The sequence below is a fragment of the Echinops telfairi genome, unplaced genomic scaffold (genome assembly GCF_000313985.2).
Source record: "Echinops telfairi isolate 266 unplaced genomic scaffold, ASM31398v2 ScPeMD7_7430;HRSCAF=8468, whole genome shotgun sequence".
NCBI lineage: Eukaryota > Metazoa > Chordata > Mammalia > Afrosoricida > Tenrecidae > Echinops > Echinops telfairi.
In genome coordinates this window covers 533,457-548,406 of record NW_022111330.1, presented here as the reverse complement: position 1 = coordinate 548,406, position 14,950 = coordinate 533,457, and the positions used below count along the sequence as shown (strand labels likewise).

The 14,950-nt window shown below is 36.4% G+C and overlaps 2 protein-coding genes across 3 annotated transcripts in view; one reads left to right on the top strand and one right to left on the bottom strand.

Moving 5' to 3' along the window:
* LOC105979931 (centromere protein P) overlaps positions 1–14,950 on the top strand; it is a 369,435-nt gene that overhangs the window by 96,607 nt on the left and 257,878 nt on the right. The window lies entirely within an intron of this gene.
* Positions 1–14,950, bottom strand: part of OGN (osteoglycin) — a 31,800-nt gene that overhangs the window by 6,644 nt on the left and 10,206 nt on the right. For both annotated transcript variants that reach the window (XM_045298647.1, XM_004717736.2), the window contains exons 4-5: positions 1,929–2,087; positions 950–1,152 (exon numbers count right to left, since the gene is read on the bottom strand). In XM_045298647.1, the coding sequence (XP_045154582.1) occupies positions 950–1,152; positions 1,929–2,087 (362 nt within the window). The remainder of the gene's footprint in view (positions 1–949; positions 1,153–1,928; positions 2,088–14,950) is intronic.

The window sequence follows — 14,950 nt, the reverse complement described above, 5'->3', positions numbered from 1 at the left end:
AATGATGATGGCAACATATGTACAAATGGGCTTAATGCAATTGATATATGGATTATTAAAGAACTGTAAGAACCCTCAATAAAATGATTTAATTAAGAAAAAACTGAAAGGACAAAATCAGGTTAATGGGATAAGGTATCTCAATGAAATTCTTTATTATTTTTATTAGTTGGCATTTAATATATATCATATTCCATATTTTAATCAGTCAAGTAGAACTGAAAAATTGCTACCACAATCAGTTTCCAATCATTCTTTTTCTACATGGACCAGTGCAATTCTTATAGGAAATCCTTTACTATGCTTGAAAACTGAGCAGGTGCATTGTCATGATGGAAAAAAGATTCCTCAGGACAACTTTCCTGGATTTTTTCACTGATGTAGTTTCCAATGTTTAATAATCCCCTCTGATCATCTTTGTCATTCAAGAAAATCTGTTAATATTACTGCTTTGGAATCCAAAAGCACAGTCACCATAACCTTCTGAACGGAGCTCTGTGCCGTAAATTTAACTACGGCATCAGATCCCTTTGGAGATATATTTTTAAGCACTCTAATGATATTAAGACACATGTTTTACAAAAGGAGACACATGTATTAGTGAGAGTACATGTTTGCAGCCTTAATCACTCCAAGATATGTGTAAATATGTTTTGTTTGGAATGAACTTGTGTAAGAATCAGACCCCTAGTAGCAATACTTTCTGACTCACCTTTGTATTTAATTTGGAGGCATGAGGTAGATGGTACTAACTTTATAGCATGGTTATTTATTATATTAAAATTGGTTTCATTATCAAATTAAAACTTTTAAAATCTCTTAGTTATTTAAAAATATAATTAAAAAACAAAATTTATAATCAAAACAGAATTCTATACCCAGAGTTCTTTGTTATTTATCATATTATCATTGGTTCTATAAATCAGATGTTATATTTAATCATACTTACTTTGAATGTGTTTGCTTTGATCCCTTCACTCGTGATTTTGTTGTGTTTTGCATTAAATAAAGTAAGCTTGGAAGGAAGAACTGGAAGTTTCAATAGTTGATTTTCAGCAAGTGAAAGTTCTTCTAATAGAGAAAGTTTTGAAAAAGTACTATCTTCTATATCTTTTATCAGATTTCCCGTAAAATCGAGTCGTCTTAAGTTAGCTTGAGAAGAAAATATGCAAAAATATAAAAGTTAAATGATCATTTTAATTATTTAACAAATTTATCAGAAAAAGCATTTACTTAACAGACCTCTCAAACATCCTTTATTTTTAGTGCCTAGTAGAATATCTCCAGTTATTAGCTCAGTAAATTTTTGTTGATTGAATTCCAATCATTTTGTGGTTGTCATGGATCACCAATTAACTGGAATCAGAGAATATCCGGTTTGGAAAGAATCTTAAAAATGCTACAAGTCTTTCAGCCTTCTATGTTTGAATTACTCAGGAAGGACTCTCAGGTAGCTCACAGGAAATTCATGCTCTAACTCATGCAAAATGAGCACTTTTTTTATTGAACAGAATCATGTAGATATTAGGGAACTTCAGAAAGTTTATAGGAAGATTGCCATGATATTATAACTTCATTTTTCCATGGATTTTTTCAACAGCATGTTACACTGCAATTTTGAGTATTTTAATCTTTGGTGTACCTTTTTGCATAACAGTAACAAATACAAAAATGTCTCGATTTGTTAAAGTAAAATAGATTGAGAAATAGAGAAATTTAGTGTTTCTGTGTATACTTGTATGTATGTTTTGCTTTTGTCTGATATGATAATAAAATACTATAGAAGCCAATTTATTTTTCTGAATTGTAATACGTACTTAAGTACTCGCACAGTGACATCCCAAGACTTCAAAGCCCAGAGATACTAGATGGCAACATTTTTTGCCAACATTAGTTAAATGGTAATATCTCATTTAAAATTAACTTACGTATGTCTGCAAAATCTTTAGCAGTCAACTTTTTAATTTTGTTGAATCGTGCATAAAGGTATGCTGATTCCTTTGGCAATGGTGGTACAACATCAATGTCAACTTCTTCGCAGTATACAGAGCCAAGTAGACAAACACACAGCAGGCACGTGGGCATTTCTAAATCGGGAAGCATAATTATAAAAATGTAAAAAGAAATTTAAAAGTGTTTGGTCCCTTGTGATAAAATTTTTGCTATCGTGAATGCATCTTCCTGTTTGAAAAGATATTTTACAGAATCATAGGTGATAGTAATGATGGTTAAAGACCCATGTCTTACCTGATGTTATTACTGTTAAGTACTATTTGGTTTTTACCAATAGCAACACTATGGACAACAGAAGGAAACAATGTCCACTATGTTTGAGTTCATTGTTACAGCCAATGTGACATTCCATCTGATTGAGGGTCTACCTTTTTCTTTTCTTGGATAACACTCTACCAAGCTTAATGTGCTTCTCAGATCCCTCCTGATAATATATCCAAAATATATGAGAAGGAATCTTATCATCCTTACTTTTTTAAAAAATTATTTTATTGGGGGCTCGTATAATTCTTATCACAATCCATACATACATCCATTGTGTCAAGTACATATGTACATTTGTTGCCCTCATCGTTCTCAAAACATTTGCCTTCTACTTTAGCCCTTAATATCAGTTGCTCATTTTCCCCCTTCCTCCCCACTCCCCCCGCCCTCATGAACCCTTCATAATTCATAAATTATTATAGTTTTATCATGTTACACTGTCCGACGTTTCCCTCCACCCTTTTCTCTGCTGTCCATCCCCCAGGGAGGAGGCTATACTTAGATTCTTGTAATCGGTTCCCCCCTTCTACCCCACATTCCCTTCACCCTCCAGGCATCGCCCCTCCTGGATTCCCTGTATTTTCAATTGCTATCTGTACATCCTCTGGTCTACCCAGATTTGCAAGGCAAAATTGGGATCATGATATTTGGGGGTGGAAGCATTCAAGAACTAGCGGAAAGTTATATTTTTCATCATTGCTACCCTGCACCCTGATTGGCTCGTTACCACCCCACAACTCCTTAGCAAGGGGGTGTTCAGTTGCCTACCGATGGACTCTGAGTCTCCACTCTGCTCTCACCCACCTTTACAATGACATGATTTCTTGTTCCTTGATGCCTGACACCTGATCCCTTCGACAGCTCGTGGTCACACATGCTGGTGTGCTTCTTCCATGTGGGCTTTGTTGCTTCTGAGCTAGTTGGCTGCTTGTTTATCTTCAAGCCTTTAAGACCCCAGACGCTATATCATTTGATAGCCAGGCATCATCAGCTTTATTCACCACCTTTGCTTATGCACATGTTTTTTTCAATGATCATATCAGGAAGGTGGCCACCCACTGATCTGATTTTTAGTTCTTTGATGTCTGATAACTGGTCCCTTCTGCACCTCGTGGTCAGTCTGGTGTGCTTCTTCCATGTGGGCTTTGATGCTTCTCTGCTGGATGGCCGCTTGTTTATCTTCAAGCCTTTAAGACCCCAGAAGCTATATCTTTTGATAGCCGGGCACCATTAGCTCTCTTCACCACATTTGCTTATGCACACGTTTGTCTTCAGTGATTGTGTCAGTAAAGCGGGTACCTACTGATATGATTTTCAGTTCTTTGATGTCTGATAACTGATCCCTTCTACACGTCATGGTCAGACAGGCTGGTGTGCTTCTTCCATATGGGCTTTGAAGCCTTTAAGTCTTCAAGCCTTTAAGACCCGGATGCTATATCTTATGGTAGCCGGGCACCATCAGCTTTCTTCACCACCTTTGCTTATGTTCACATTTTTCTTCAGCAATTGTGTCGGGAAAGTGCATCCTGGAATGCCAATTTAACAGAACAATGTGTTCTTGCAATGAGTAAGTGCTTGGGTGCATCCTGGAATGCCAATTTAATAGAACAATGCGTTCTTGCAATGACTAAGTGCTTGGGCGGAGGCCCAATGTCTATCATCCTTACTTTTAAAGAGCGTCCTGGCTGTACTTATTCCAATACAGGTTTGGTACTTATGTCCATCCCATTTACTTAATATTCTTCCACAGTACCATAATTGAAAGGCACACATCCTTCTTCCATGTTCCTTATTCATTTTCTAGCTTTTATTTGCATATAAAGTAACTGAAAATATTTAGGCTTGGATCAGGTGATCATATATTTTGGTACAGTACTGTGTATACCTTCTATTTTCTTTGATGCTTTTGAATCATTCAATATTTTATTTCTAGAATCCTTCAATATTGATTCTTTATTAAATTCTTTAAGCTTAAGAAATGTTGAATTTGTTTTTTCCCTTTTTGGTTTTTATCTTTACATGTAATACTTTACTTTGTCTTCTCAAGTTTCCCCTTGAAATCTTCTTTTCAACTCTTTTATTCCATCCTTCTATTTCATTTTAGCTTCTCTGTGTACTTAGAACAAGTTTTAGAGTCTCTTTTGGCCTCTTTTGTGCTATTTTTTTCCATTTCTAACTTTTATGATCTTTTGCTTTCTTCATGTATGATGATGTCTTTGATGTCATCCCACATGTTTCTAAATGCAGTTGTGATAGTTTCAAGGCAGAATTTTGGCTCTTGTGGTTTTTGTCTTAATTGTCTTCACCTTCAATTTGAGTTTGCGTATGTACAAATGATGGTCTGCTCCCCCGTTTACTTCTGGTCTTGTTTTGACTGATGATAATGGCTTCTTTGTTGTCTTCTTCCATAGATGTTGATTCTTGTAAGACCCACTTGTATAGTTCCCATTTTTGCTGTAGAAAATTATTTGCAGTGATTTCTATCATGTGTTCTTCAGCATCCTATTACCAAGAGAATATCTTCCAGATACTAATCTTTCTTCTTTTTTTTACATTCAATATTTAATGAATAAATCCATAGTATTGTGAATCCCATTGTTTTGAAAGTGAGGAAATAAAACTACCAATGGCCTTATTGACTTCAGAATTCTGCGAAGTCCTTGAGTATATTACAGATGACTTATCCAAATAAATCCCTGATCCTTCCCCAATATGTCAGTTCTAACTGCCTGAACACACACTTCAGTTGCTCCCTAGGGCCTATTTTTCTTTCTTTCTTTTTGGGTTATATCTAATAATTGTATTTTATTGTGATTAAACTATATGTAACATAACATACACCATCTCAAGAATTTCTACATATATAATTTTGTGACATTACTTACATCCTTCAAGTTGTACAACCATTCTAATGATATGTTTTCAAATAATTCTGCCATCATTAACATAAACCCAATTACTCCTTTGCAACATCTCCCCTTTCCCTGCTCCTGCCTACCCCCTACTAATCACTAAAAATATTTGGATTCTTTTCTTTAATCTTTTGCATGTAGTTTTTTTTAATAGTTTTATTGGCATATACTTCACATATCATACAATTTAATCATTCAGTCATACTAACAAGAGTTGTACAGTCACCACCACAATCAATATCAGAATATTTTCTTTTCTTGTTGATAGTGCCCCATTTCCCTCCCCTCAAGCCTCCTCTGCCATGCGCCTAGGTAATTATTTATTTTTTCACTTCTACAACATCTACTTGTGTAATTCAATGTCACTAATTATACACTTCATTCCACTATTGATATCCTTTTCCAAATTATTCTACCCCCATTGACATAAGCTCATTGGTCTCAAAGCTACAACCCTTCACCTATGATAACCATTTTCTTTCTTTCATTCTTTTAACTATCACATTCCAATCACCATTAATTATCAAGTCATCCTGATTGCATGATTAATCCATTTCAGACTACTGAAATCCTAATTATCTTCAATGTCTTTATCTTTGGCCTTTAGTGATATGGATAATTGCTATGACTGAGAGCATTGTGTTTTAGGATTGATCTTGAAATATTATTTTAAAACAATGAATATGACACCATTTCTTTTTAATTTGTCTGATTCAGAGTGGCTCACTAATGCATTGTTGATCCTTATGCATTTCCCATTTCATTTAAAATATATATATTTTTAGCTATATACATGAAAAGTCCACATAATTGCAGCTGTTTCTTCTCATTTTGAGTTGTGTTAAAGCAGCAAATGAAAGTCCTGAAAACATTACTTCATCCACATTGTTAAGATCGGCTTTACTTTGGGGAAGAAGTTTTTCTCCAGTTTATTCATATTTTAAATGTCTTCAAACCCGAAGAGTTCATCTTCTGCTGGTATGTGATTATACTGTCACTATTGAGAAGGCTTATTTAAAGGCCGATTTTTTTCAGAAGTAAACTTCTATGCTCTCAATTGTAGTCTTTAAGTTTTGCTGAACCTAGGCAATTGTAGTCTTTAAGTTTTGCTGAACCTAGGCAACATGATATTTTAAAACAATTTGTATTGAGAATATATAATGCACAACCTAAACCACTTCAAATTTCTATTTTTATATATTAGTGACAGTGATTACATTTTCCCACCTTCCTTTTCTGATTTTCTCTTCATTATCATACAATTTGAATTTATTTTCTGAGTTCTGCCATTAACAGTCACTGATCTCTAAGGTTCCTATCTAATCTTTCAAGCTGATTTTGTCCATAGATCCCTTTTTTTAGAGAGCCCACTGCTCAAGGCAGACATTACTTTGCTAATTAAACTAATCTATTGTTTGGATTTATGAAAATTTCAGGTGTTATTTATGGTTTAAGATTTGAATTTTTTTTTTTAAGGACAGTACTTTTAGAAGTTATCACTCTTTCATGTCCTGATGCCCATGAGAATTTCAAATCATGGTCTGCATTTTCCTCCTTTAGACTACTTTAGACGACTATTCTCCTGTGGAATCAGTGACTGAAATGCTCAGTAAGAGTAGTCAGGTATCAGACAAATGGGTGCATAAGCAAATGTGGTGAAGAAAGCTGATGGTGCCCGGCTATCAAAAAGTATAGCGTCTGGGGTCTTAAAGGCTTGAAGGTAATCAAGCGGCCATCAAGCTCAGAAGCAACAAAGCCCACATGGAAGAAGCACACCAGCCTATGCAACCACGAGGTGTCGAAGGGATCAGGTGTAAGGCATCATCAGAACAAAAAATCTCACCATAGTGAATGATGGGGGCAGTGCGGAGTGGAGATCCAAAGCCCATTAGTAGGCCACTGGAGATCCCCTTGCAGAGGGGTCTCGGGGAGGAGATGAGCCAGTCAGGGTGCGATGTAACAATGATGAGAAATACAACCTTCCTCTAGTTCCTAAAGGTTTCCTCCCCGCTCCCACTACCATGACTCGAATTCTATCTTGCAAGACTGGCTAGACCAGAGGAGGTACACTGGTACAGATAGGAACTGAAAATACAGGGAATCCAGGATGGATGAGCCCTATAGGACCAGTGGTGTGAGTGGCAAAACAGGGAGGGTAAAGGGAGAATGGGTAGGAAAGAGGGAACCGATTACATGGAACTGTGTGTGACCTCCTCCCTGGGGGACAGACAACCGAAAAGTGGGTGAAGGGAGAAGTCGGACAGGGCAAGATATGACAAAATACCCATTTATAAACTATCAAGGGCTCATGTGGGAGAGGGGAGCGGGGAGGGAGGGGAAAAATGAGGACCTAATGTCGGGGGTTTAAATGGAGAGAAAATGTTTTGAGAAATGATGTACAAATACGCTTTACACAATTGATGTGTGTATGGATTGGGATAACAGTTGTATGAGCCCCTAATAAAATGTTTAAAAAAAAAAAAAAAGAGTAGTCAGGTATCATCTAGTTCTTTTGTTGTCGTGGCAAAGAAGCGAGTTGTTTAGAGGCAAATAGCCACATGTTCTATTTCTTCCTCCTGAATCTTGACTCCTTTTTCTGCTTAATTAGGCAAAGAGAGGCTAATTATGTCTTGGATGGCTGCCTGCAATAAACTAGGAATTAATTTCTTTTTATAAATGAATCACACTCAGTTTATGGATATGTTAACTGAAATGCAGATAGTTTACTCTGGAGCTTCGCATCCAATTTACACACTCCAAGTCCGAGGAAGAAAGAAAAGTTATTATTTAGGAGGTATAACAGCAAAGGTGATAGAAAATGTGAAAGAGTGTGAAGTTCTGTTCATTAAAATACTACAGATGATGAAACCCAGGATCAGAGACAACCAGAATAAGGGTACCTGGGGGCTATGGCAGAGGAGGTGGAATGTGGGTAAAGGGGAGCAGATATCAAGGAGTTCAAGAAGGAAGAAAATACTGTGAAACTGATTGTGGTAGCAGTTGTACAACAGTGCTTGATGGGATTGAGCTGTGGAATGCTATGAGGTCTCTGGTCTCTGTCTTTGCCTTGAAACAGTGACAGACAATCCCTGTTTGCCTGCCACCAAGCAGTGCAAAGCAGACTGTCTTTGTAGTGTCCTGTTTGGAATCAGAATACATTACCATTGGCCTTTGGAATTTACACTTTAGGGAGTTTCACGGAGTTTTTTTATATAAGTATATTAACTCAGGTTTCAGGGCAACCATGAGAAATAACTGTTGAGCAGGGACAAGCTAACAGAAGTTTCAAGCCAGTCCCTGGCCCCTTCCTTAACTAACTAGATGGAAGGGCCTATCTTTTAATCACTAAAATTCAGGTAAATAAGAGAAGACTTTCAGCATTTTTTGGCCCGATTATGTGACATCCACTTCGGACATGTCTGCTTTTGAGCAATGTATACAGTTGAAAAAATTCCATAGAGACTGCACTTTGTAAACTACTTTAAACTTACTGCATTTTTAAGGGCGATTTTTCTAATTACATTAAGTAAAATAACGGGTTACAGATATAAACACTTATTGGTAATAGTAATTTCTTGCTTAGTATTTGGATTACTTCTAATGTTTTACTGTAGCAAATGAAACTGCTAAGAACATTTTTGTGCAAGTCTTTGTGTAGACTTATTCTTTTACTTTTCTTGAGTAAATACCTGGGAGAGAAATAGCAATTTCATTGTAGATGTAAGGAGCCTCATTAGTGCATTGGGTTAAATATTGGGTTGCTAACCACAAGTTCAGTGGTTCAAACCCACCATCCATCCTTGGGAGAAAGATGAGGCTGTCTATTGTGATATGATTCACAGTTTCAGAAACCCTTAGGAGTGTTTCTATTCTGTTGTACAGTGTTACTATGATTTGTAATTTAACTACTGGCAGTAGGTGTGTGTGTGTTTTGTTTTTTAAATATCCTTGTTAGGTGCCATCAAGTCTGCTCCTACCAATAGCAACAATATGCACAGCCGAACGAAGCACTGCATAGTCCTTCACCATCTTTACAATTGTTCTTATGCCTGAGCCCATTGATACAGCCATTGTGTCAATTCTTCTGGTTGAGGGCCTTCCTCTTTTTTACTTACCTTCCACTTTTTTATTTACCTTCCACTTTAATAAACATGATATCCTCTCCTGACAATATGTCCAAATTATGTAAGATGAAGTCTTACCATCCTTGCCTTTAAGGAGCACTCTGGCCTTACTTCTTCCAAGATAGATCAGTTTGTCCTTTTAGCAGCTCATGGTAATTTCCATATTCTTCTACAGCATGCCATTTAAATGCATTGATTCTACTGTGGACTTCCTTATTCATGGTTCAAATTTCACATGCATATGATGCAACGGAGAATACCATGGATTGGGTCAGGCACACCTTAGTCCTCAAAGTAACATCCTTCCTTGCTCATCAGTACTTGAAAGAGGTCTTGTGTAGCAGATTTGACTAATGCAATATGTCATTTGATCTATTGACTGCTGCTTCCATGAGCATCGATTATGAATCCAAGTAAGACAAAATCCTTGACAACTTCAATCTTTTCTTCATTTATCATGATGTTAACTATTGATCCAGTTGTGGGGATTCTGGTCTTCCTTACATTGAGTTGTACTCTATACTGAAGGCTACACTCCTTGATCTTCATTAGCACATGCTTCAATACTTTTTCACTTTCAGCAAGCAAGGTTGTGTCATCTGCATACTAAGATTGGTAATAAGCCTTCCTCCAATCCTGATGCCACGCTTTTCTTCATATAATCCACCTTCTCTGATGATTTGCTGAGCATACAGATTGAACAAGTATGGTGAGAAGCTACAACCCTGACTCACACCTTTCCCTATTTTAAACCATGCAGTGTTCTCTTGTTCTTTTCAAACAACTGCTCCTTGACCTATAATACAAGTTCGGAATGAGCACAATGAAGTGTTCTTGCATTCCCATTTTTTTTCAAGGTTATCCACAGTTTATTATGGTCCACACAATCGAATCTCTTTGCACAGTCAAGGAAACACAAGTAAACATATTTTTGAGTTCTCTACTTTGAGCCGTGATCCATCTGACATCAGCAACGACACCCCTCGAGTGTTAGGCTGAGCTGACTAGAGAAATAAATCCAGTGACACTCATATATGTGTAAGAAAGAGCTTTATTTCAAGACATAATTATGTAACAAGAAACCATCCAACTCAAGTCCACAAGTATGATACTAATCCTTAAATCCTTCAGAATCTCACAGCCACATTCAATGATGTAGAATGCAGGGCTATCACAGGCCAGTGGGTGCAAAGCCTTGTGGATCCAATGGTAGTGGGTGCAGCACAGGACTCTGGCAGCTCCCAGGGTCAGCCAGCAGGAAAGTGAAAGCAGAGAGAGAAAGGGAGGTTCCCAGGGCCCTCCTTATGACAAGGCCATACCCACAAGGAGCCACCATCAGGCGGTGACCTGATTGACAAGTTGAGTACCACCCCTACACTTTTATGTATCTTCAAGTTGACATGAAATTACGAGTGACTCTCACATTTTGTTCAGTGTCCTCTTCTGAATCTGGCCTGAACTTATGGCAGTTTCCTGTCAATGTACTGCTGCAACCATTGTTGGATTATGTTAAGCACAATTTTACTGGTGTGCCATATCAGTGGTATCGTTCTATAATTCGAGCATTCTGTTGGATCACCTTTCTTTAGAGTGGGGACACATATGGATCTCATCCAGTCAGTTGGCCAAGTAGCTGTCACCCAAATTTCCTGGCATAGACTAGTGAGTGCTTCCAGTGCTTCTTCAGCTTTCTGAAACATTTCAGTGAGTATTCCATCTATTCATAGAGCCTTGTTTTTGGCTAATGTGTTTAGTGCAGTTTGAACTTTTCTTCAGCATCATTAGTTCTTGCTCATATGCTACCTTCTGAAATGGTGGACAATGACTGTGTATTCTTTCTACCTTCTCTTGGTGATTCCTGCATCATTCAATATTTTTCCTATAGAATCTTTTAAAATTGCAATTAGAGACTTGAATATTTTCTTGAGTTCTTTTTGTATCAGATATGCTGAGCGTGTTCTTCCCTTTGGTTTTCTAGTTCTAGGTCCATGCACATTTCATTATCTAATATTTGGCTTTGTCTTCTTGAGCTACGCTTTGAAAATTTCTATTCAACTCCTTGATTTCATCCTTTCTTCCATTTGCTTTAGCTGCTTTCCAATTATGAGTAAGTTTCAGAGTCTTTTCTGACATCCACTTTGATCCTCTCTCTTCTGTCTTTTTAATGATCTTTTGCTTTCTTTGTGAATGATGGTCTCGAGGTCCTCCCACAGCTCATCAGGGCTTCTGTCATTAGTGTTCAGTGCATCAAATCTATTCTTGAAGTTCAGGTGGGATAGACTCAACGTCATATTTTGACTCTTGTGAATTTGTTTTAATTTTTTTCAGCTTTAAACTTACGTATGTGTAATTGATGGTCTGTTCCAGTCGCCTGTAGTCTGGTTTTAGCTGCTGATATTGAGCTTCTTCATCACATCTTCCCATAGATGTCCTCAGTTTGATTTATGTGTATTCTATCTCTTTTTAAAATAAATTATGTTTTAATTTCTGAAGGGAATCTGAAACCATTTTGCAAATTGGGTTTGCCACTTTACATCATCAGGGTATCCTCTTCAGCACTTACCATGGTCATTATTTTAAATTTTTAGTTATTCAAATTTTATAGTTATTTTATAACCTGAAAGGCATTATGATGAATGAAATTAGTCAATCACAAAAGGACATATATTATATAAGACATCTATCATAAAAAGTCAAAAAGTTTACACACAGAAGGAAACATTCTTTGATGGTTCCAAGGCTGGGAGGGTGAGGGATGGTAAACTCCTAAGTAGAAAGTGGACTTGGGTAAAGGGAAATCCAACAGTCCATGAAGGAAAGTCATCACAAAATAAGGAAAGAAAGGCTGGGAATAACACAAGAGTTAAGGCATCAGAGGTAAAGACTGCATGAACAATCCTTTAACATCAGTAATAATAATTTATAAGTAGTTGCATAATTATACACATAGCTGAACAAGTATCGGACTATACCCACATCTATGTAGATATAAGTAGGTTTTGCAGGATATTTCTACATGTATAATTTATATGTGCTGCAAACATCGGTGAATATTATTACAACGTACAAAGAGCATAGTTATGAACATTTTTTAGCCATAACCAAATACCTTGAATGAATTACTGGGCTTGGAGGATCAGGACCCAAACCTTGGGGATGGGGGTGGGGAATGTAAGTTCAATTAATATAACATTCCACAAAGACATTGTTTTCCTTTCTACTTTGGTGAGCAGCAACTGGACTTTTAAATGCTTGTGACCATCTATGATGCAACTATTGGTCTCTTCCTTTCCAGAGGAAAGGAAATGTAGAAAATCATAGATACATGAAAATAATTAGCCCCAAGGACTAAGATCTCAACTGTGCCTGGCTAGCACTGTCAATTGCTCTTAAGGTCCTGGATGGAGTGGTAGAAAAATGTGGACTGTAACTCAAAATCATAAAAGAGACCTGGTTCATTGGTTGGTTAAAGATTCATAGAAACCCTGAGACTATGACCCGTGGTCACCCCTGAAGCCTGGGTTTGAATTTTTCACCTCCCTGGTTGACCTTGCAGCCCGAACAATAGACAGTCCTATGAGGTAAACAATAACACCAGGGAGCTATGCATTCCATCGACCAATAACCTAAAAAGATCAAAAGGGCAACTTTTTTGTAGAAATAAATTTGAGAAGGCAAAAAAGGGCTAGGAAAGGAGGAGGAGTGGCAACGGGAAACACAGGGAGAAAATGGGAAGAGCGGCTGTTACACTGTGGGGATTGTGATCGATGTCATGAAAGAAAGTGCTTATGCATTGTTGATTGGAAAACCAATTTAAACTATATTTTCACTGCCCAAAAAATAAAAGGTTAAAAGCAAAAGGCAAATTTTGTAGTTTATGCTTTTTGTGTTGTATTTAAGAAATGTTTACCAAACATTATGTCCTATGATTTCACTTAGAAATTTTTATAATTTAAGCTTTTTACATTAATCTGTAGGATTCATTTTATGATGATTTTTATGTATGGTGTCAGGGGAGGGTTGTAGGTCATATTTCCCCTCCTCATTTAGCCATTTGTTGAAAAATATATTATTTTCTCATTGGATTATTCTAAAACCATAACCCAGATGCCTTGTTCAAAGCCATAATTAAATAATGGCTGAAAACTAGTTGATTGTGTTGTATAAGCTTATTCTTGGACTTTTTATATTTATTTTTCGTCAGTACTATGTAGAATTGTTTCTTGTAGCTTTATAAAAAGTCTTAAAATTAGGTAGTGAAAGTTTTCCAACTGTCAATTTACATAATTGTGACTATGGTAGGAAGTTTAAATTTTTCATATAGATTTTACAATCAACTTGTTATTAAAAATGGGTTTTCATTAGGAATGTGGTAAATCAATAGATAAATTTGAGAAGAATTGATATATGAACAGAATTGAGTCTTTAAGTCTTGAACACATTGCACCAATCTATATGTTAGGGGGCTTCAAAAAGTTCATGGAAAAATTCCCATTATTTTAAAATTAATTTTCTATTAGATTTTTGAAACCCTCTCATATTTAAGTCTTAATAAATTTCTCTCAATTATGTTTTCTAGACATCATTGTGGAGGACTTGCAAGTCATTTCCAAGTTTATTTATAAATATTGTTTATATTTTGGATTAAAAAAATTTAAGTGCCCTATGATCCTTTGAGAACTTGCTCTTTCCCGGCTAGAGCAAACAGTGTCTCAGATCGTTCTTTCCTTTTCTCTGTCCCAGTTATGAGTCAGCTGTTTATTTCACCAAGAGGAATGATTTTTTTTTTTTATGTATGAGAGTTTGATCTATAGGCTAAGTGTACATTCAGAAAGTATCCCAACCCAGTCCAGTCCAAGCTCATAAGTCCAACTTAGCACATATGTCTGACACCAATCTACAAAGAAGGAATGATTTCTTTGAGAATGATATTTTGAAACCAAGATCTATGTGCTAGGTGAATTTTTTTGTTTTGAGGTGTTACTGCTTCTAGGATTTTTCAGAAGAGAGAAATAGGAACTATATGCATACGGGGCTTCAAAATACCCTGTTATCTTTCTTTTATTTATTATTTTAATAATTTTATTGGGGCTCATACAGCTCTTATAGCAATCCATACATCATTTGTATCAGTCACATTAGTGCATATGTTACTACCATAATTTTCAAAGCATTTTCTTTCTGCTTGAGCCCTTGGTATCAGCTCTTCTTTTTTCCCCTCCCTCCCAGCCTCGTGAACCCTTGATAAATTATTATTATTTTCATATCATACCATCTGCTGTCTCTCCTTACCCACGCTTTTGTTGTTTATCCCCCTTTCTCCCGCTACCTTTCCCCTACCCTTATGGCCTATTATGTTTCTATTTCATTTTTTCTGTGAACCTTTTGAGCCCTTCCATCCAGAATACACATATATGTATACAATCTTTATTTAGATAGCAATTTATCTGTACATACATATGCATACTTACAAGTGGACTTGAAAAATTCATGGGAGAATTCCATTATATTTTAATTCCATTCTATAAACTTTTTGAAGCCCTCTTGTACTGTCTTCAAAACTTGTAGAAAAATGGAATTAAATTATAATGGAATTTTTCTATGTACTATTCTGTAATACCATATAGTTTTATACAG